Here is an 18,112-nt window from a genome sequence, read left to right as displayed (position 1 = left end):
TTTCCTAGGGTAGATTCATCATTTTCCGGATCCCACATTGTCTTTTTCAACCTTTTTTCATTTTGTCTGAGTACAACCTCAAGTAAAAGCCTGAGAAAGCATGAAAAATAGTGGTCTTTTCCTGAGTTCTAGCTTCTGAAAAAAAAAAAACAGCCTTGAGTTCAGGTTTCGGAGCCAGACCACAGTGGGTTTGAATATTGGTTCTGCTGCTTATTAGCTTATATCTTGGGCTGATCATTTAATCACTGCATTATTTTCCATTTGCAAAATGGGGGAAATAATAGCACTAGTACCTATTTTTTGCAGGAAACCATGAGCATTAAATGAGTTGGTACATGTCAATCATGTAGAACATTGCCTGGTGCACTTGTTCCCTAATAAATTGTAACTACATTATATTTCACCCTTTTACATGATTGATACTTTGATTGAATTTTTAAAATTAATTTATTTTTTGAATTTTTAACTGAGGTTGATTACCCCAGGTTTTCAAAGACTGTGCTGTTATCTTCTAGCCAATAGTGGTGTTGAAGCCTGGTAAGTCTTACTCATGACACTCTGTCTGGAAGTTTTTAAGAGTTTGTGCTTTTCTTATTAGTGTTCTGAAATACCACAACAGTATACTTAGTTGTGGGTCTATGAAATTCATTGTGCTGGGTACTCAGAAGGTATATGTCTTTTCAAATTTGGAATCTTGAATCTTACTATGTTTTGCACTAACTTTCTCTTTTCCAGTTTATTTTAGAATGCCTACTAATTGGATTTTTAAGCTTCTTGGTTTGAATCTCTTGTCTCTTATTATCTCTATACTCTTTAATTTTAAATTCTGGAATATTTTCTTTCAACTTTTAGAAATTTTACTTGGACAGAGTTAAGTTTTTTACTTATTGCTGCTCACTCAGTGACCTCAAAATGTAATGGCATAAAACAACAATTTCTTCCATTTCTCACTATTGCGTGAATTAAAAAGGCTGATCTAGATGGTTTTTTGCTAGCCTCATTTGGAGATTCTCACTGTGTAGTTACATGGTGACAAACGCTGGTGTGATATGGACACTTGACTGCACTGGGATATCCAAGATGGCTTCTTTACCACCCATATGTCTGTCATCTTGGCGTTTCTTCACACAGCTTTTCTCCTTACCTTATAGCTCATCCTCTAGGGCTTCTTTATGAGGCTTCTCTATCTTTAGGAGGCTAGTCAGAACTCAAATTTTTGGCTTCCAAGAGCATGAAAATAGAGACTGCCAGATGTTCATAAAGCTTATTAGACCTAGAACAGTTTCAGTGTTAGTTCAGCTGCATTCGTAAGTTAAAGCAAGTCACAGGGCCAACTGTGGGATGGGGCCATAGTTGACTGAATGCTGGGAAGTGTGGCTCATTTGGGACTATCTATCTCCAAATGTGGAACCATATGCTCTGAGAACTTTTTCTTCTGATCATTCCTTATTCCTGGCATTCTATTTTGGTCTTATAAATGTGATGTATTTCATAATTGTCTTTTAAGAAGTTATTTTGGTACTCTTATGTGTTCTTCCTAACTCTTAATATATATAATATATATATATACTTATATATATTATATATAAACATATAATTATTAATATATATAATGTATATGTAATATATACTGTAGTTTATCTTGTTTTTGTTTTTAAGAATTTTGCTAACATATCTTTGTATTCTGTGTTGCTCATTCATGTTGTCCTTTTAATATACCCTTCTCTTTTCGCTCATTCTTAGGTTTTGAATAACTGGTTTGGAGTTCTTTGTGACCAAGATTTGTCAACTGATAGCTTTTAGGGGGAATTTATGCTAACTGGCAATTGCTCTCTTCCACTCTTCTATTTCCTGGTGTAGGAATAAATGATGGCTGGAACTATTCACTTTCTCTGGTAATGAAATCTTTGCTCTTTTGCCTACGTAGATTCTGCCTGGGTTCTGCTTAAGGAAGTGGGGAGAACAGCATGTTTCAGGACTGGACAGACTTTTGGTTAGTCTCTGGATTTTAGTTCTGCCTGTTACTCCTACTTTCCAGTGTACTTGGTATCTCAGAGTCTTGAACCTCTCCATATATGCTATAGAAGGAACCTTCTCATTATTCCCTTAACCTGTGCCTTTACTTGACTTCATTACATTAATTAATCTTATTCTGTTTACTGTAATCTTCTAATGTAGTTGAATTTTCTTTTGTGATTGCCTCTTTTTTTTTGTCCTGGGAGTTGGACCCACAGGTGCTTAACCTCTGAGCCGCATTCCCAGGATCTCCCTAAGTTGTTTAGGGCCTTGTTAAGTTCTTGAGGCTGGTCACAAACTTGCAATCCTCCTCCCTCAGCCTCCAACTCTCTGAGATTATAGGTGTGTGCCACCATGCTTCTCCTCTTCCTTTTTTTTTTTTTAATTTAAATTTATACAGGGTCTAGTCTCACTGTAATTTTATTGAAGCCTCAGGAAAGAGAGTAGATGGGAGAAATACGTGTTCTATATTGAGCTTCTTTCTCTGGGATATCTGCAACTTGTGTTTTTCAGTTAATAGTATGTCATGGACATAAGGCATGTAGAGTCTACCTTATTGTATATAGAGTTGTATATAGGCATTAACATAATTTGTGAATTACATGACAGAATGTTCTATTTTGAATTATCCTTGCATTCCACACGATAAACATTGTTGGAATGAATATTGTAATACTTTATTTTTAAGTAAGCTCATGGTAAAGTTCTTTGTTTCCTTTCAGGCTCTTGTTTCATTTTTGTGTCAGGATTATGACTTGGGAAGCGTTACATCTTTTCTTCTATGATGTAGAAAAGTTTAAACCAATAATTTCAACCAGAGGCAATTTGGCCTCCAGTATAACAATTGAAACTATCTGGAGCCATTTTGGGCTGTCATAGCTGGCTGTGTCAGAAGGATACTATTGGCTCTTTAAACAAATATATAAGAGTATACCTTTTAAGTGATGTTTCACTTCATTGCACAAATTTAAAATTTTAGTATATTTCTGAGTAGTTTATATTCCCATCCTTGTTCACATTACTCTTACTACCAAAATTTTTGTGAAATAAACATGTATTGGAAATACATAGTGTAACACATGGTTGCAATTAATTCCTAGGAACTACTACTTAGTCATCATCCAGGAGAAGGAACAGAACATTGTTAGGACCTTCTGCAGCTTCCTACCAGATCTTCATTTTCCAATTAGCAATCCTTTCCTTATCTTTAGTTTCATCACTCATATATGCATCATTATACAATATAGTTTAGTGATACCTGTTTTTGAGCTTCATATTGAGTCTTACTATATGTGTTTATATCTTTTTCTCAGCATTGTGTGTGAAATTCATTCATATTGTGTATAGCTACAATTCTTTTTATTGTTGTATTCGTATCAACATTTTTTCATGTGACTCTTCATAAACATTTGAAAGATTGTTTTCAGTTTTTGCTTTCAGGAAAGTGCTGTTAGGAATCTTCTTGTCTGTATTTTTTGGTATCTTTGTACTAGTATTATCTTGGTTTACTAGGGTATGAGGGTCAATTTCATCTTGAGCCTAAAGAGTTATCTGGAGAACTTTAAACATTTTCAGCTGATTTTTTTGGGCTACTTCTAGTTTGTCATTGTGGTTAGAGAATATGGGCCTGTGACTTTCAGCTATATTATTAGCAATTTCTTAGACTTAACTGTTGGTGTTTTTGTTGTCTTTTTATTTGCTGTTTCTTGTGTTACACTCTCTGCCACACTGTCCCCTGGGTATATTAATATTTGTCTTTTCCCAGTTTTTTTTTTTTTTTTTTGAACCAGGGATTGAACCCTGGTTAAGTGGGTGCTTAACCACTGAACCACATTCCCACCCTTTTTAAAATTTTATTTTGATACAGGGTCTTGCTGAGTTGCTGAGATTGGCTTTGAACTCTTAATCCTCCTACCAAGCTGCTGGGATTAAAGGTGTGCACCACCATGCCCTCTTCCCAGTTCTTTACACTTTCATTGTTGGTTTTTATTTTTACAGACGAAAAGTCTGATGCTTGTCTGAGTCGTCTTTCTGCATGCCCCACCCCCCCCTTTCTGGAAACTGGTTTGGTTTTCTCTTTAACTGTGAAGTCTGGATTTTTTAAGTTGTCAGTTTTTCTTTGGGGCATTCAGAACTCTTAATATTCTACAATCTTTCTTTAGTTCAGCAACAATTATCTCTTTTATTTCTTTTTTTTCTTCTTTCCCTGAATTCTTTGGAAAAATATTGGATTTCTGTACTTTTACCTTCTGTGTCCCTTAACTATTCTCTTATTTCCAGTTCTTCTGTTTTTTTCCCCCTTATCTTTTTTCTCCATATTCTAAGTGAATGACACAATTTGGTCGTCTTCATTTGTTTTGTTTTTGCAGTGCTGGGAATCAAACCCAGGGCCAGATGGCATGCTAGGCAAGTATTCTACACCTCCAGCCCCCGCAGTTTGGTCTTTTTAATCATAAATACTTTATTCAGTCAAATCCATTGTGCTCTCTGGCCCATTCAATATAATTTCCTCTCCTCTCCTTAAATCTTGTGTTTTATTTCCCAGAACTATTTTGTCCTTTAATCTGTTTTATTTAGTAAATGCAATAGCTTCCCAGTTACTGCTAAAGATTCCAGTTAGTTTTTTTTTTAATTGTTTTATTTCCTTTACCAGTAATGCTTCAGGTCACTTGTTTGGCTTGTTTGACAAGGGACTTTTCAAGGTTGTCATTTTCTTCAAGCTATCTGGTGATACTTGGTTTTCTGCTCATTTATAGATGAGGTATACCATTGGTTAGTAGCAATTGTTGATATGGGTATCTGCAGAATTTTCCTTTTTCTCTGCTGTGGTCTCCTATTCCTGGTATGCAGACATTTGCTCTTCCTGTGGCATAAGGATAGGGAGGTACTGGCAGGTGGGATTTTCCAACTCCCAAGTAAAAGAAAGAGATAATCTGTTAAGAGATTTTGCTGCTGCATCATTGTATTGAAAACATTTTGTCTACTCTTACTGGGTCTGACACGTATAGTAAGAGGCCATCAAGCTAGGCTTCCTATAGAAGAGCCATCCTTACCAACTGTACTTGGGACAAGTACAAAAACGAATGTGTGGTTCATCTTAAAGTTTCCTTTAACTTTTTCATTTATTCCCCAAATTATCTAGATTGAGTATGGCTTTCTCAAACCAGCAGTCTGATTCCATCTGCTTTCTGTTTTCAAAAGTGTTCTTGTAGTTTTCGTTCACTGATGGTATTCCTCTTGTTTGTTTTCTTTATTTATTTATTTATTTATTTATTTATTTATTTATTTATTTATTATTGGCGGACACAACATCTTTGTTTGTATGTGGTGCTGAGGATCGAACCCGGGCTGCACGAGGTAGCAAGGCGAGCGCGCTACCGCTTGAGCCACATCCCCAGCCCTTGTTTGTTTTCTTAGTGTAGCAATGAGCTTACTTTTATAAAATTCTCTGTCATTTCAGTGGGGTTTTGAAGGTCAGGCCACATGTTGAAATACAATTTCTCTTCGGGTTCACAACTCTAACTAGCTTTGTTTTGGTTTAATTACTTGTCTTTTTCTGGAAAGTGTCATTGCTCAGGGACTAGGTGATGGTTATAGGTGAGGCTACATGTCAGAATCCTCTAAGAACTTTTTGAAAATAGGTTCTCTGAGAGCAAGTTCTGAAAGTAGTATTTTAAAAATGCTCTCTCAGTAACTGATGTATTCCAATTTGTATGTGGGACTTTTAGTTTAGGTATGTTCTTTACATACCAAAAATAGTCTGGTTTGGAATATATAATTTAGGGAAATGAAGAAAGGATGAATCACACTATTTTGGGAGCTGCTGCTTGCTTCCTTTTTTCATTCAGTTTCTAAGAGATGAATAATAAATGTCTAAAGAGATGCAGATTTAATACAAATATAAGTTTCTTCTGCATTGTGGGTGTGTGTGTGCGCCCACATAAAATTTTCCAGCAGAATTATCTTCTGAGATAATGACTTTCGTAAGAATTACACTATCAGAATAGCTAAGAGCGGATGTTTAGATACTGCTGAGATTTTTGTTGGTTTGGTTTGGTCTCTAGATCCTAGTTTCTTGATCTCAGACATTTTGAGTACTAACCTAAGCTCACCTTCATGGTTAAAGATGTATGTCTACATCTGTGCTGTGGCCTAGGAAATTTGTCCTTTTGAAAAACTTTGCCAAAACTGTATATAAAGGCCTTTCCTAAAAAACACTGATTAATTTGAGTATGAACAGTAAATTGTGTTTTAGGTATTTTCTAGGTAAGAATGTTTTTAGAAAGAAATTGGCTCTTTAGTGAAGTGATTATTTTATAGTTTTTAGTTTTGTGAAGTATCTACTCCTTTATAACACATCTGGCCTTTTTAAATGTGAAGCAGTTGAATTTATATAAAGATTCAGGCTTTTCAAGTTAAAAAAAAAAAAGGATATTTAAGGAAACAGTGGTTTGGTATTGACCTTATACACATAAGCTAATTTAAAATAAAATATTTTATTTATTTGGTTATGTTTAAATTTTTTTTTTCAGTTTTATATTTGACTTATTGCTTTTTTTATTCCTAAGGCAGCGGTTAAATTGTTTAAAATTATTGTTAGAAGGCCAACAAATATTTTTTAAATTAAAGCTAGATTTTAAAATAAAATTTTTAATAAATTGTTTTAATGTTAGTAAACCCTCTGTTAGTGGACTGCAGTGATAAATGATTGATAGAACACCAGTACCACAGCTTTAAGGTCAAACTAATATACTCAGCATGTGTCTATTTGTTCTGTGTAGAACTGGTAAATTATTTCTGTATTTCAGAATGGAACAACAGAAGAAGTGACTTCAGAAGAGGAGGAGGAAGAAGAGATGGCTGAAGTAGGTATTTTATGTAAGAAAATCATTTCATAAATATCTTCATTTGTGAACATTTCAGTTATCTTTTTTGAATTTTTAATTTTTTAAAGATGTTTTTTAGTTGTAGTTGGACACAATACCTTTATTTATTTATTTATTTTTTTATGTGGTGCTGAGGGCCTCCCACTTGCTAGGTGAGCACTCCACTGCTGAGCCACAACCCCAGCTCCTTCAGTTATTCTTTACTCTCTTTTAAAAACTAATGTTAATGTGGAATAATGAAACACATGTTATATTTGGAATGGAATATAGTTTCTAAACTCTGGCTTTACCTCTAATTAATGATAGGCGTTTTTAAAGAAAAATGAAATTATGGCATTTACAGGTAAATGGATGGAACTAGAGAATAATCATGCTAGTAAAATAAGCTATCCCCAAAAAACTAAAGACAAATATTTTCTGTGATATGTGGGTTCTGATCCATAGTGGGGGGGGGAGGGCAGGGGGAATAGGGAAGAATGAAGGAACTTCAGTTTGTGTAGAAGGGAGTAAGGGGAGAGGTGGGGCTGGGAAGGATGGTAGAATGAGACAGACATTACCTGCCGTTGTCTGGCTGGGCGAAATAACCGGGAGATGACAACCAACCTGAAGGTTGAGGCGGGAACTACTTTATTGCGAGTGAACTCAGCGGGAACTCAAAGTAGCAGGTACCCTAGGTAGCAGGCACTGCTTCTCTGCCGGACTGCAGAGGTACATATACCCAACTAATTACACACAGCTTAACTTAATTAAAATAAACTAGATACAGCAGTCAGTCATTAAGAAATCCTTATCATCTTAATGGCTTGCGTTGGCCCAGAAACCACTCCTTCTAGCATACTGCCAGGCGCCATCTTAACTTGGTTGTGGCCCTCATCAATTACCCTATATACATGTATAATTACACTAGTGGAGTGACTGCACCATGTACAGCCAGAGGAATAAGAAGTTGTGCTCCATTTGTGTACAATATGTCAAAATGAATTCCACTGTAAAATATATTAGTAACAAAAATGATAGGGCTTTGAGCAAATTATTCTGACTTCCTTGAATTTGATTTTTCAGATTATAAGAATTTGTACTAAAAATATATTTACATTTAATAGTAATCAATATTTAACTCATATTTGGTTATTTTTAGTGAAAACTACTGGGTTTAAGAAGTTTATTTTTTTCTTCTAATTAGTTACACGTGACAATAGAATGCATTTTGACACACTATACATAAATGCAGTATAACTTCTCATTCTTGTTGTAAAGCAAACTGGTCGTGTAGTCATATATGTACATGGGGTAATAATGTCCGACTCATTCTACTATTCTTCCTACTCCCATACCCCTTTTCCCTCCCTGAGGCCCCTCTGCCTAATCCAAAGTATCTCTGTTTTCTATTTCGATATCCCAAATCGTGAATTAGCATCTGCATATTAGAGAAAACATTTGGCCTTTGTTTTTTGGGGATTCAGTTTTATTTTGCTTACCATGATATTTTTCAGCTCCATCCATTCACCTACAAATGCCATGATTTCATTCTTCTTTATGATTGAGTAATATTCTATTGTGTGTGTGTGTGTGTGTATTTTTTATATTTTATATATATATATATATATATATATATATATATAATATACCTTGTTTTCTTTACTCATTCATCTGCTGAAGGGGATCCAGATTGGTTCCATAGTTTGGCTATTGTGAATTGAGTTGCTATAAACAATGATGTGGCTGTGTCACTGTAGTATGTTGATTTTAAGTCCAAAGGAAGAAGAGTGGGATAGCTGGATAAAATGGTGGTTTCATTCCAAGGTTTCATTCCAAGTTTTCTGAGGAAGTTTTACATTTGAAAAAAGGAATTTGAGAACATTTTAGGGACTACTCATTAGGAACAAATGATGTAGTCTTTTGTAGAAAAAACATCTAAGAACTTTATTTCAGTCTGTTTTGTGGTCCTATACTTAGAATACTAGAGACTAGGTAATGTGTATCAAGAAAAGAAATTGATTTTCTTGCGACTCCAAAAGGCTGAGAAGTCCAATATAAGGTGCTAGTATTTGGTGTCTGTTGAGGGTCACCTTGCTGTGTTCTCACATGGTAGAAGGCAGAAGGACGTGACAGTGGGTTAGCCAATGCTGTGAAGCCACTTTTATAAGGGCCTTAATTTCATTAGTGAGGAAGGAGCCCTTGAGGTCTAGTTATCTCTTCAAGGCTCCACCTCTGATATCGTCATATTGGTGGTGAATTTTGGAGGGGACACATTTAAACCCTAGCAAATTTAGTGGAGCAAATTTTCAAAGACAAACTAAGTAGTTGTTAGATATATAATTTTAGAGGTTTTTAGGCTCTGAGACTTTGCATTTAAACTGAAAATTTGGAAGGCAGTTCTATGTCTCTGAATAGACCAGATAAAAAAATATACGGATTCCATGGTCTTGACTTTAAAAACTTTTTTTTTTGATCTTATTAATTCAGGCTTTTACCTTATTTGAAAATTTTTAATCTAAAATACACTTTCAGAATGCCTCAAACCTAAAGAAGTAGTAGTGGGCTTCTGGAAGTAAATAATTCTCAAAATTGTCCTGTTGGAATGACTTTTTGGAGTAAACTGTTTAATGTTTTCTTGCAGTTCATTTTAGGTGAAATAAACTTTATGAAAACATTAACCCATTTTGTTCCATCATCGCGGATGTGGAATAACCTGTAAAAACTTACAGTATATAATTACATATAGTATAATAATAAGTATATAATTATATAATAATGTATAAAAGCTCTAGATTGTGATTTCCAATTTATTTTATTGTACCTGAATATTCACAGTTTAAAAGTTGGGACTTAATGGGTTAAACCTTTTCAATGGGTTTAGTATATAGTGAAGTAACATTGTACTCAGAGTTCAGATATTTTTCATTTTTTTCCTCACAAGGTAAAACAGTGGACAGTAATGCTTAGGAAAATCAAGAAAGGTAGGAGTCTAGACTTTGGAGATGTAGGATAGGTAAAAAGAAGATATTCCAGGCTACTAAAATAATGTGGGGATGGCAAAGGCTCAGAACAACTTTGGACACAGGTGTATGGATGCTATCCTTTTGGGAGAGGAAGTTGATGTGTTGGAGTCATGGTAAGCAAGATTGGTTAGGAAAGGCAGAGGGTTAAAAATTTTAAATTAGTGACAGACATTTATATTTGGTATGCTTATTGATAAGAATGTCATTAGCAGGGAGTAGTATGACAAGATATTGTTTTAGAAAATGATTAATTCTCTCTGGGATGTGCTGATGAGGATTCAAGTGGCGTTTTATGGATAAGAATGTGATTGAGGGTGAAGAGGTAGGAAGAAGAGAAAGGCTAAGGGCATTTATGAGAACTCTGCAGGAAACAAGGATAGGAAGGAAGATTATGGTTCAAAAGTGCTCATCATAAGAGTGTTTCATGAAATGGAGTCATGGGCTGGGTCTGAATAAGAACAGAATGTCTTAAGACCTGAAGGTACAGCATTCTAAGAAAGAGACCCACAGAGTCTGGACACAAGGTGGTCATTAGCCTGGTCTAGAAATCACAGTGAATTAGTCTGCTTGGAAAAATGAAGATTGTAATTAGAAATTTTTGCAGTTGAAGTAGAGAAAAGCTAGATACTTGAAAGAATTAGGATTTAAAAAATCCTGCATAGATTTGTATATGTGTAAGAGCAGATAATACAGGAAAAAAGGGAGCAAAATGATGTGGTAAAGATGTTGTTCTAGGGGTGGTATTCAAATTCTTTTTCTAATAAAAGTAGATGCTTACATAGAAAACTTGGAAAAGCAATAAATATTCATTTGGAGGTAACAACTGTTGTTAACATTTCAGTATGTCTTTCTAGTTGTTCTTTTTTAGTACTTATTTTGGTATAATTGAAATTCCATGATTTCCATTTTGTATTTTGTATTTTTCATTTGAAAGGGTTTTTTTTTTTGATACAGAAGAAATAATTATGCTGTGTTGGTATTTTAATTTCCTTATAGTACTCCGTTGAATTAATGGTTTTACTGTGTTTATAACATGCAGATTTTGTGTTTGCTTTTGTGGTTATTAAGATGAAAAGGCATAGTTATGTCTAAATGTGTGTTCACATTTTAGACTGGTCAAAGTTAGAATTCTAAAAGTCAAGTTTCTGGAACAAAGTATGAATAGTTAACATTTTAAATGTCTGCTGCTAAACTGTTTCAGAAGTTTGTTTCATGCAGATGGTATGTACCTGTAGTCCCAGCTGCTTGGGAAGCTGAGGCAGGAGGATTGCTTGAGTCCAAGAGTTTCAGACATAAGGAAAACTCTAATTAAAAAAAAAAAAATTCTTAATTGATTTATAAGATGGCATACTTGGTAAGAGTCATGATTTTTATAAAACTTAGTTCTGCCTTACTCATAGTCTGGCTTTTAAACAAAACATAGAATATCATAGAAGGGAACCTTTTGAATATTCATTTCCTCTCCGCCTCGATATTGAATGGATGCAACCTCTCTTTCCTGTTCCTTTTTATTCTAGATTAACTTAACTTTTATTCAAGATTAACTTAACTTTAGGGATAAGAAACTACTGAAGAAAAATAACTTGAATAAGCTATTATTTTTCTTCTTTTTATAGGATATAGAAGACTTGGATCATTATGAGATGAAGGAAGAAGAGCCTATTAATGGGAAAAAGTCAGAGGATGAAGGAATTGAAAAAGAAAATTTGGCAATATTAGAAAAAATTAGGAAGACTCAAAGGCAAGACCATTTAAATGTAAGTGTGTATAAATATCTAGAACCTGGACTTTTGTGGTTAAGTAATTATAGATAATATCAGGCAATTCATTCGGAGACCAATCTTAGATGGTCTCTTCTAACCCTGCTTTAATAGTGTGTTCAATCATATTTTTTTGATGAGCCACTTTCTACCCTGGTCATCTACTCTTTCCATCCTGTAACCATCTGTGATCTTGTTGTGTGCCCCCCTTTTCCAGCTGTTCATTGTTTTCTTTACTTACCCTCTTCCTTGTGGGATCTGTACAATCAGATTCAGTCTCTTACTATTCGGTTTCTTTTTTCTCCATGAATCTGACTTTTGGTCTGTCCTGCCCTGACTGCTTCACACCTCTTTATCTGAAGAAGCATATGGGGGTATGAAATGAACACCGTTTGGTGACAAACATGCCTGTGTGACTTCTGTTTCCTCAACTGTAAAGTGTGGGCAAATAACACATACTTTTTGGATGCCTGTTGGGAGAAATAAGAATGTGTACATGTATATGCGTATATATAAATGTGTGTGTGTATATTTATAGACATATGTAAATAATTCCCAAGAGAAGGAGACATCAAAATAATAGTCTGGCTCTCTAATCACTCATTACCACCTGCCTTCTATTATTTCTTTTTAATTGATTTTATTTTTTTAAATACACGACAGCAGAATGAATTACAATCCTTATTACACATATAGAGCAGTTTTCTATATCTCTGTATATAAAGTATATTCATGCCAACTTATGCCATTATACATGTAGTCTTTTTTTTGCATTACAATTCTTAATACACATATACCACAATTTTTCATATCTCTGTATATAGAGTAGGTTGACACCCAATTCATGTCTTCATGCATGTACTTTGGATAATGATGTCCATCACATTCCATCATCCTTGCTAATCCTCTGCCTCCTCTCTTTCCCTCCTTCCCCTCTTCCCTATCTAGAATTCATCTATTCCTCCCATGTTCCTCCTCCCTACCCCACTATGAGTCAGCCTCCTTATATCAGAGAAAACATTTGACATTTGTTTTACTAGGATTGGCTAACTTCGCTTAACATTATCTTCTCCAGTGCCATCCATTTACCTGCAAATGCCATGATTTTATTCTCTTTTATTGCTGAGTAATAGTTATTTCTTAATTCCATGAAATCTGAGGACCAGTTACTTTGTCTTAGGCAAACACAGGGAATGCATTGTTATGCAAGTAAGTGCCAAGATTTGTAAATAGTTAGAAAACGCTTCCTTCTTCAGTCTTATTTAATGTTAATTTAATATGGCACATCTTTTTAATATAATAAGGAAATTTAGCTAACTACATATCTTGATTATTAAAATAAGTTTGTGGTAATTGAATTAATGATTATTATACTTATATATCTTTTGATTGACTCTGGTTAAGATGCATCATAGTCAGAACAATTACAAATTATTGAACACTTTTCACTTGATAAACACAATGTTAAGTACTTTTTATTTTCTATGCCTTCTCATTAAATTTTTATAGCCACCGTATGAAATAGATAATCTTTCTTTATATTTTATAGATGTGAAAACTAGGACTTAAATCAGTTTAAGATCACCTAGTTAGGAAATAATATCTTTGTACTTTTTTTCCCTTTAAATGTAGTATAACCTTTAAAAATCTTTAAAATTTACATGATTGAAATTTCACATGATAAAAGAATAGTTCCATTCATATTCAGTCTTAGGATAAGATATCGGCACATTTTCATCTTTAAAGAAGTCCCAGTGTAATTCTACACTGTTACAGAGTCCATGATGGTCTGGTTATGTTGGGTAGACTCACCTTTATCCCCCCAGATTATAAGAAACGCTAAATGAACCAGACTTATCCCCCCAGTTTTATAATCCTTTGAAACTTGATAATCCTTCATTTAATTGAGCTTTTTTCGACTTCTTGAAGTATAGAATGGTAATTCATTTTTACAAACTCATTGTAAACTTTTATGTTAAAATCAAATACCTTAAATCTAATTACTTGCCTCAATAGACCTTGTAAACAGCAAGTTTTATGTTTCAGGGTGCGGTGTCTGGGTCAGTGCAAGCTTCAGATAGACTTATGAAAGAGCTCAGGGACATATACAGATCACAGAGTTATAAAACAGGTAAGGACTCCTGGATTTCTACTGTCTCTGTCCTTTTGCTCATTTCTGTTTTCAGCTTATGTCATTTCATATAACTGGATAGAAATAGAAATGTTTATTAACTTTTATAGATGCAAAATTCCAAAAGATGTAGGAGATAAGATAGGATGAGTTAAGTTTTTGGATCAAAGAAAACGTTTTTTATAGTTACATCATGTTTTCACCTTCTTCCTGATCTTTTTGAAAAAGTGTAATATTGCTTTGTAAAATGTTTTTTTTAAAAAATATTTTTAGTTATACATGGACACATTATCTTTATTTTTTTGTTTTATTTTTATGTGGTGCTGAGGATCAAACCCAGTGCCTCACAAGTGAAGCAAGTGCTCTACGCTTGCTGAGCTGCAACCCCAGTCCCTTGTAAAATGTTTTTAAGATTAAATTTTGTATATTTCATTATGCAAAGAGAATTTTGCCAAGTCATTTTTATTAAAAATAATAAACTCTTGCTACAGGGGTAGTTATGGTACTATTTTAAAAATAGATGGATTTTTTTTCCTTTCCTTTTCTTTTTTTTTTTTTTTTTGCCATTTCATAGTTTGACTCTTTCTTACCCAGTAAGATTTGAATATTGTGGAACCTCTTTAACTAGAAGTAAACTACTTGTTAGAGTATTATTAGGGAGAGAACTGATCTTTGGGCAGAAAGTTAGCATTATGATCTATTCAAGAATCCTCAGTGATTATTTGAAAATCATTAGAATTTCTTAGAAACTCAAAACAACCCCTCCACTTAGAGTGCATGATAAGCTGAATTTGAGTTATCAGAACTTTGAGTACCCCAATAGTTTTTCTTACGAAGAAGAAAAGTTCTAGCTGTAGAAACCTAGACAGTTAAATGTTTGGATACTAGTTTTATCTTCAAATGTTAATAAATAACTTAATTTGTTTTAGCATTGTTTATACCAGCAAAAAAAGAAAATCAGATAGTAGGTAGAATTAGTTGAATTACCACATTTTTTTTTTTTTAGTTGTAGATGAACACAATACCTTTATTTTATTTACTTATTTTTATGTGGTGCTGAGGATCAAACCCAGTGCCTCACACATGCTAGGCAAGCGCTCTACCACTGAGCCACAAACCCAGCCCCAGAATTATTACAATTTTTGAAAAGATTGACAGTATAATTTATGTATACTGACTTGGAGAGATGTCCCAGAAAGCATAAAACAATATATGTAGGATTCCCTTGTTTTAGAAATGTTTCTTCATATACTTAGAAGAAAAGTCTTAAATACATAAGATTTTGTGTAATCTATTTTTTTGTAGGTAATGGTAAACAGTTTCTGAATTCATTAAAGAATCTTCTTAATTTATAGCTTTAATTATCTGTTAAAGGTATAAGAGACTTAGTCCCAGTGGTCAAATATTTACAGTATAGTGGAGGTGTTTCATATTTTAATAGCAAAATTTATAGATTTGTTGACTATTTAGTATTTATGTTTACACCAGAGTAATAGTTATGCAATCAAATGAAGAATAACCAGCATGCCTTTTATCTTTTCAGGGATTTATTCAGTGGAACTCATAAATGACAGTTTATATGACTGGCATGTTAAGCTGCAGAAGTAAGTGGCTTTTTGGTGCTAAACCACTCTTTGCAATGTTAGACTATCACAATAAAGTGGATTTTTTGCTTCTGTTTTGACACTTTTATAATACAGCTTTTATTTAGAACTTTAGATCTTATTTCTATGGAAATAAGGTTGTTAAATTGAGTGGTTACTGAGGCTTAGTAAATGTCTGAGAAAGAGGTACCAACTGTGAAATAGTGGTTCACGGACTTTGTGACAATGGCAACTTAGAAACAAAAGTGTATTCAATAACCTAATGAGGGCTGGGGTTATAGCTGAGTGGTAGAGTGCTTGCATAGCATGTGAGAGACACTGGGTTTAATCCTCAGCACCACATAAAAATAACTAAAAGGTATAAAAAAATTTTTAAAGTGTTCTGCTACAAAAATTACATAAATATGAGGCCACATTGAGGATAGCTTAAAAAAAATAACCTGATGAGGCTATAATATAACCCATTTATGTTTGAAATAGGGGATTTGGGTATATTTATATGACTTAAATATGACTTGTGTATATTTGTATAACTGCTTTGGAAAATGATTTGGTATAGGAGATATTTGTACCCTCTAGTTCAGGAAGCATATACTTCACAAGAAACGCGTACTTGGGCATGCCAGGAGACAAATTTAGATTTTTATTACAGTGATTGACTTTTCATGGTTTTGTCAGTGACAGATTTCTCTCCTGAACCCCTTGGCTAATAATGTAATTTTAGGAAGGCTTGTTAAAATGTTTTTGAGTTCTTGAGAAAATTATGTACATATGACTGTTAACTTTGAATTCCCTTATTAGGATACATTTAGAGGAGCTGGGGTTGTGGCTTAGTGGTAGAGCACTGGCCTGGCATGTGTGAGGCCCTGGGTTCGATCCTTAGCACCACATAACAAGTAAATAAATAAATAAAGGTATTGTGCCCAACTACAACTGAAAAAAAAAAAAAAAAAAAAAACCAAAACTAAGAGTACTACTATTTATTTTTGGCATTTATTCTCAAGGAACTACAGACCATATTGGCCTATTTTTCCTGGGGCTCTAGAGTAGCATTAGAATTTCTTTGTGTGAAACTTACTCTGAAGCTATGCTTTGGCTCTTGGACTGGTTCATATTTGAGTTTAGTAAGAAAAATTCTCTAATTTTCTGTTTGAATTGGCTCTTGTTTTGTTATTCTTAGGGTTGACCCTGATAGTCCGTTGCACAGTGATCTTCAGATCTTAAAAGAAAAAGAAGGCATAGAATATATTTTGCTTAACTTCTCTTTTAAGGTAAGAATATAGTGATGGGACTTCATAGGTTTCAAATGGGAGTGTATATTTGTATAACTGCTTTGGAAAACTATTTGGTATAGAAGACATTTGTACCCTCTAGTTCAGGAATTGTCTAAGCATATACTTCACAAGAAATGAGTACTTGGGCATGTCAGGAGACGTACATAAGAATGTTGAAAGCAGCATTGTTTATAATAGGCCCAAACAGTAAATAACCCAGATTTCAATTAAATGGAGAATTATGGTATTCATAAGAAGTAACACAGCTATATGAGACAAGATGGGTGAATTTTAAATACAGTGTTGAGCAAGAGAAAGCAGATCTCTAACCTATTTTAAACGGTTCCATTTAAATAGAGTTCAAAAATAAATAAAACTAGCATTGTGTTGGGCATTCTCAGTGGAGGCACTATCATCCCAGTGAGGTGAAAATTGATCCTTGGTGTGGAAAAAAAATCCATTATATGGTCCATGGCTCCCCAGAGGGCCACAGAACAAACAAATATGCAGTTCTGTGGTGTCAAAATAGAGAGGGGTTGGGTGGGTTGAAATTAGGAAAAATTTTTCTAAAAGGATTTCTGAGGGTGATAAAAATTAAATGAAGGCTAAGAAATGCTGACATGGATTCATACCTGGGCCAGTAAAACTTATCAAGAGCAAAGATGCGATTACCATACAGGTTAGGATAAGGAGTCCATGTAGGAGTTGAGAGCTAAAAGGGCATTTGTGTGCTCCTTGGATACTGACTGTAGTCTTTCTTGAGCAGGGTGTTGGTTATGTGGGCACATGCCTTAAAATAGCCTGTTAAGGTGTACCTCTATATTTTATACACTTTTCTGAATTTATTATATTTAGTAGTTATTCTTAAGATGCTACAAATATTTAAAAAGAACAGCAATGGAATCTAGATTAAAATGTTTTGATAAAATGTAGTGGCTTAAATTTTAAAAAATATATTGAATCTTTTGATTAAAAACACTAGGAAGTATCCCTAAGTAGTTACATTTGAATTATATGTAACTTCTTTTTGATTGGCTCTTTTAAATTGTGAGGAAAAATTTACTCAACAATGCCTACCAGATATTTTTTTCTCCCATTTCAGTTAGGTAGCTTTTATGCATTAGGTGATGGAGGGCTTTAGAACTGGCATCATCTAAAATATCCCCAATCTTCAAGAGCCTATAGTCTTTCTGGGGAAAAATCAGTGTGATGAAGGCTGTAGGCCATTTTTGGAGGTTATGGTGAAAAGTCTGGGCTCTCACCTTTATGTAGTAAAGAGCCATTAGAGGTTTTTACAAAAAGGCATAGTTGATCTTTGAGGATTTTTCTTTTTTATTAAATAGTCATTGTGCCTTCAGTGGCAGAGCAGAGTTGGGGCTAGAGTACATTTCTGGAGGATAAATTGGGGTTTATAATTTAATCTTTTTTTTTTTTTTAAA

At 34.0% G+C, this 18,112-nt stretch overlaps 1 protein-coding gene across 5 annotated transcripts in view; it reads left to right on the top strand.

Moving 5' to 3' along the window:
- Positions 1-18,112, top strand: part of Ube2q2 (ubiquitin conjugating enzyme E2 Q2) — a 57,946-nt gene that overhangs the window by 19,577 nt on the left and 20,257 nt on the right. For all 5 annotated transcript variants that reach the window (XR_003301844.2, XM_026400496.2, XM_026400497.2 and 2 more), the window contains 5 exons: positions 6,825-6,881; positions 11,521-11,661; positions 13,711-13,795; positions 15,339-15,399; positions 16,580-16,670. Coding sequence is in view for 4 of the 5 variants with exons in the window: in XM_026400496.2 (XP_026256281.1) it covers positions 6,825-6,881; positions 11,521-11,661; positions 13,711-13,795; positions 15,339-15,399; positions 16,580-16,670 (435 nt within the window). In the remaining variant the exon portion in view is untranslated. The remainder of the gene's footprint in view (positions 1-6,824; positions 6,882-11,520; positions 11,662-13,710; positions 13,796-15,338; positions 15,400-16,579; positions 16,671-18,112) is intronic.

The sequence above is a fragment of the Urocitellus parryii genome, chromosome 6 (assembly GCF_045843805.1).
Source record: "Urocitellus parryii isolate mUroPar1 chromosome 6, mUroPar1.hap1, whole genome shotgun sequence".
NCBI classification, from domain to species: domain Eukaryota; kingdom Metazoa; phylum Chordata; class Mammalia; order Rodentia; family Sciuridae; genus Urocitellus; species Urocitellus parryii.
The sequence above is the reverse complement of the archived record's forward strand: the minus strand, read 5'-3'. Positions and strand labels throughout refer to the sequence as shown.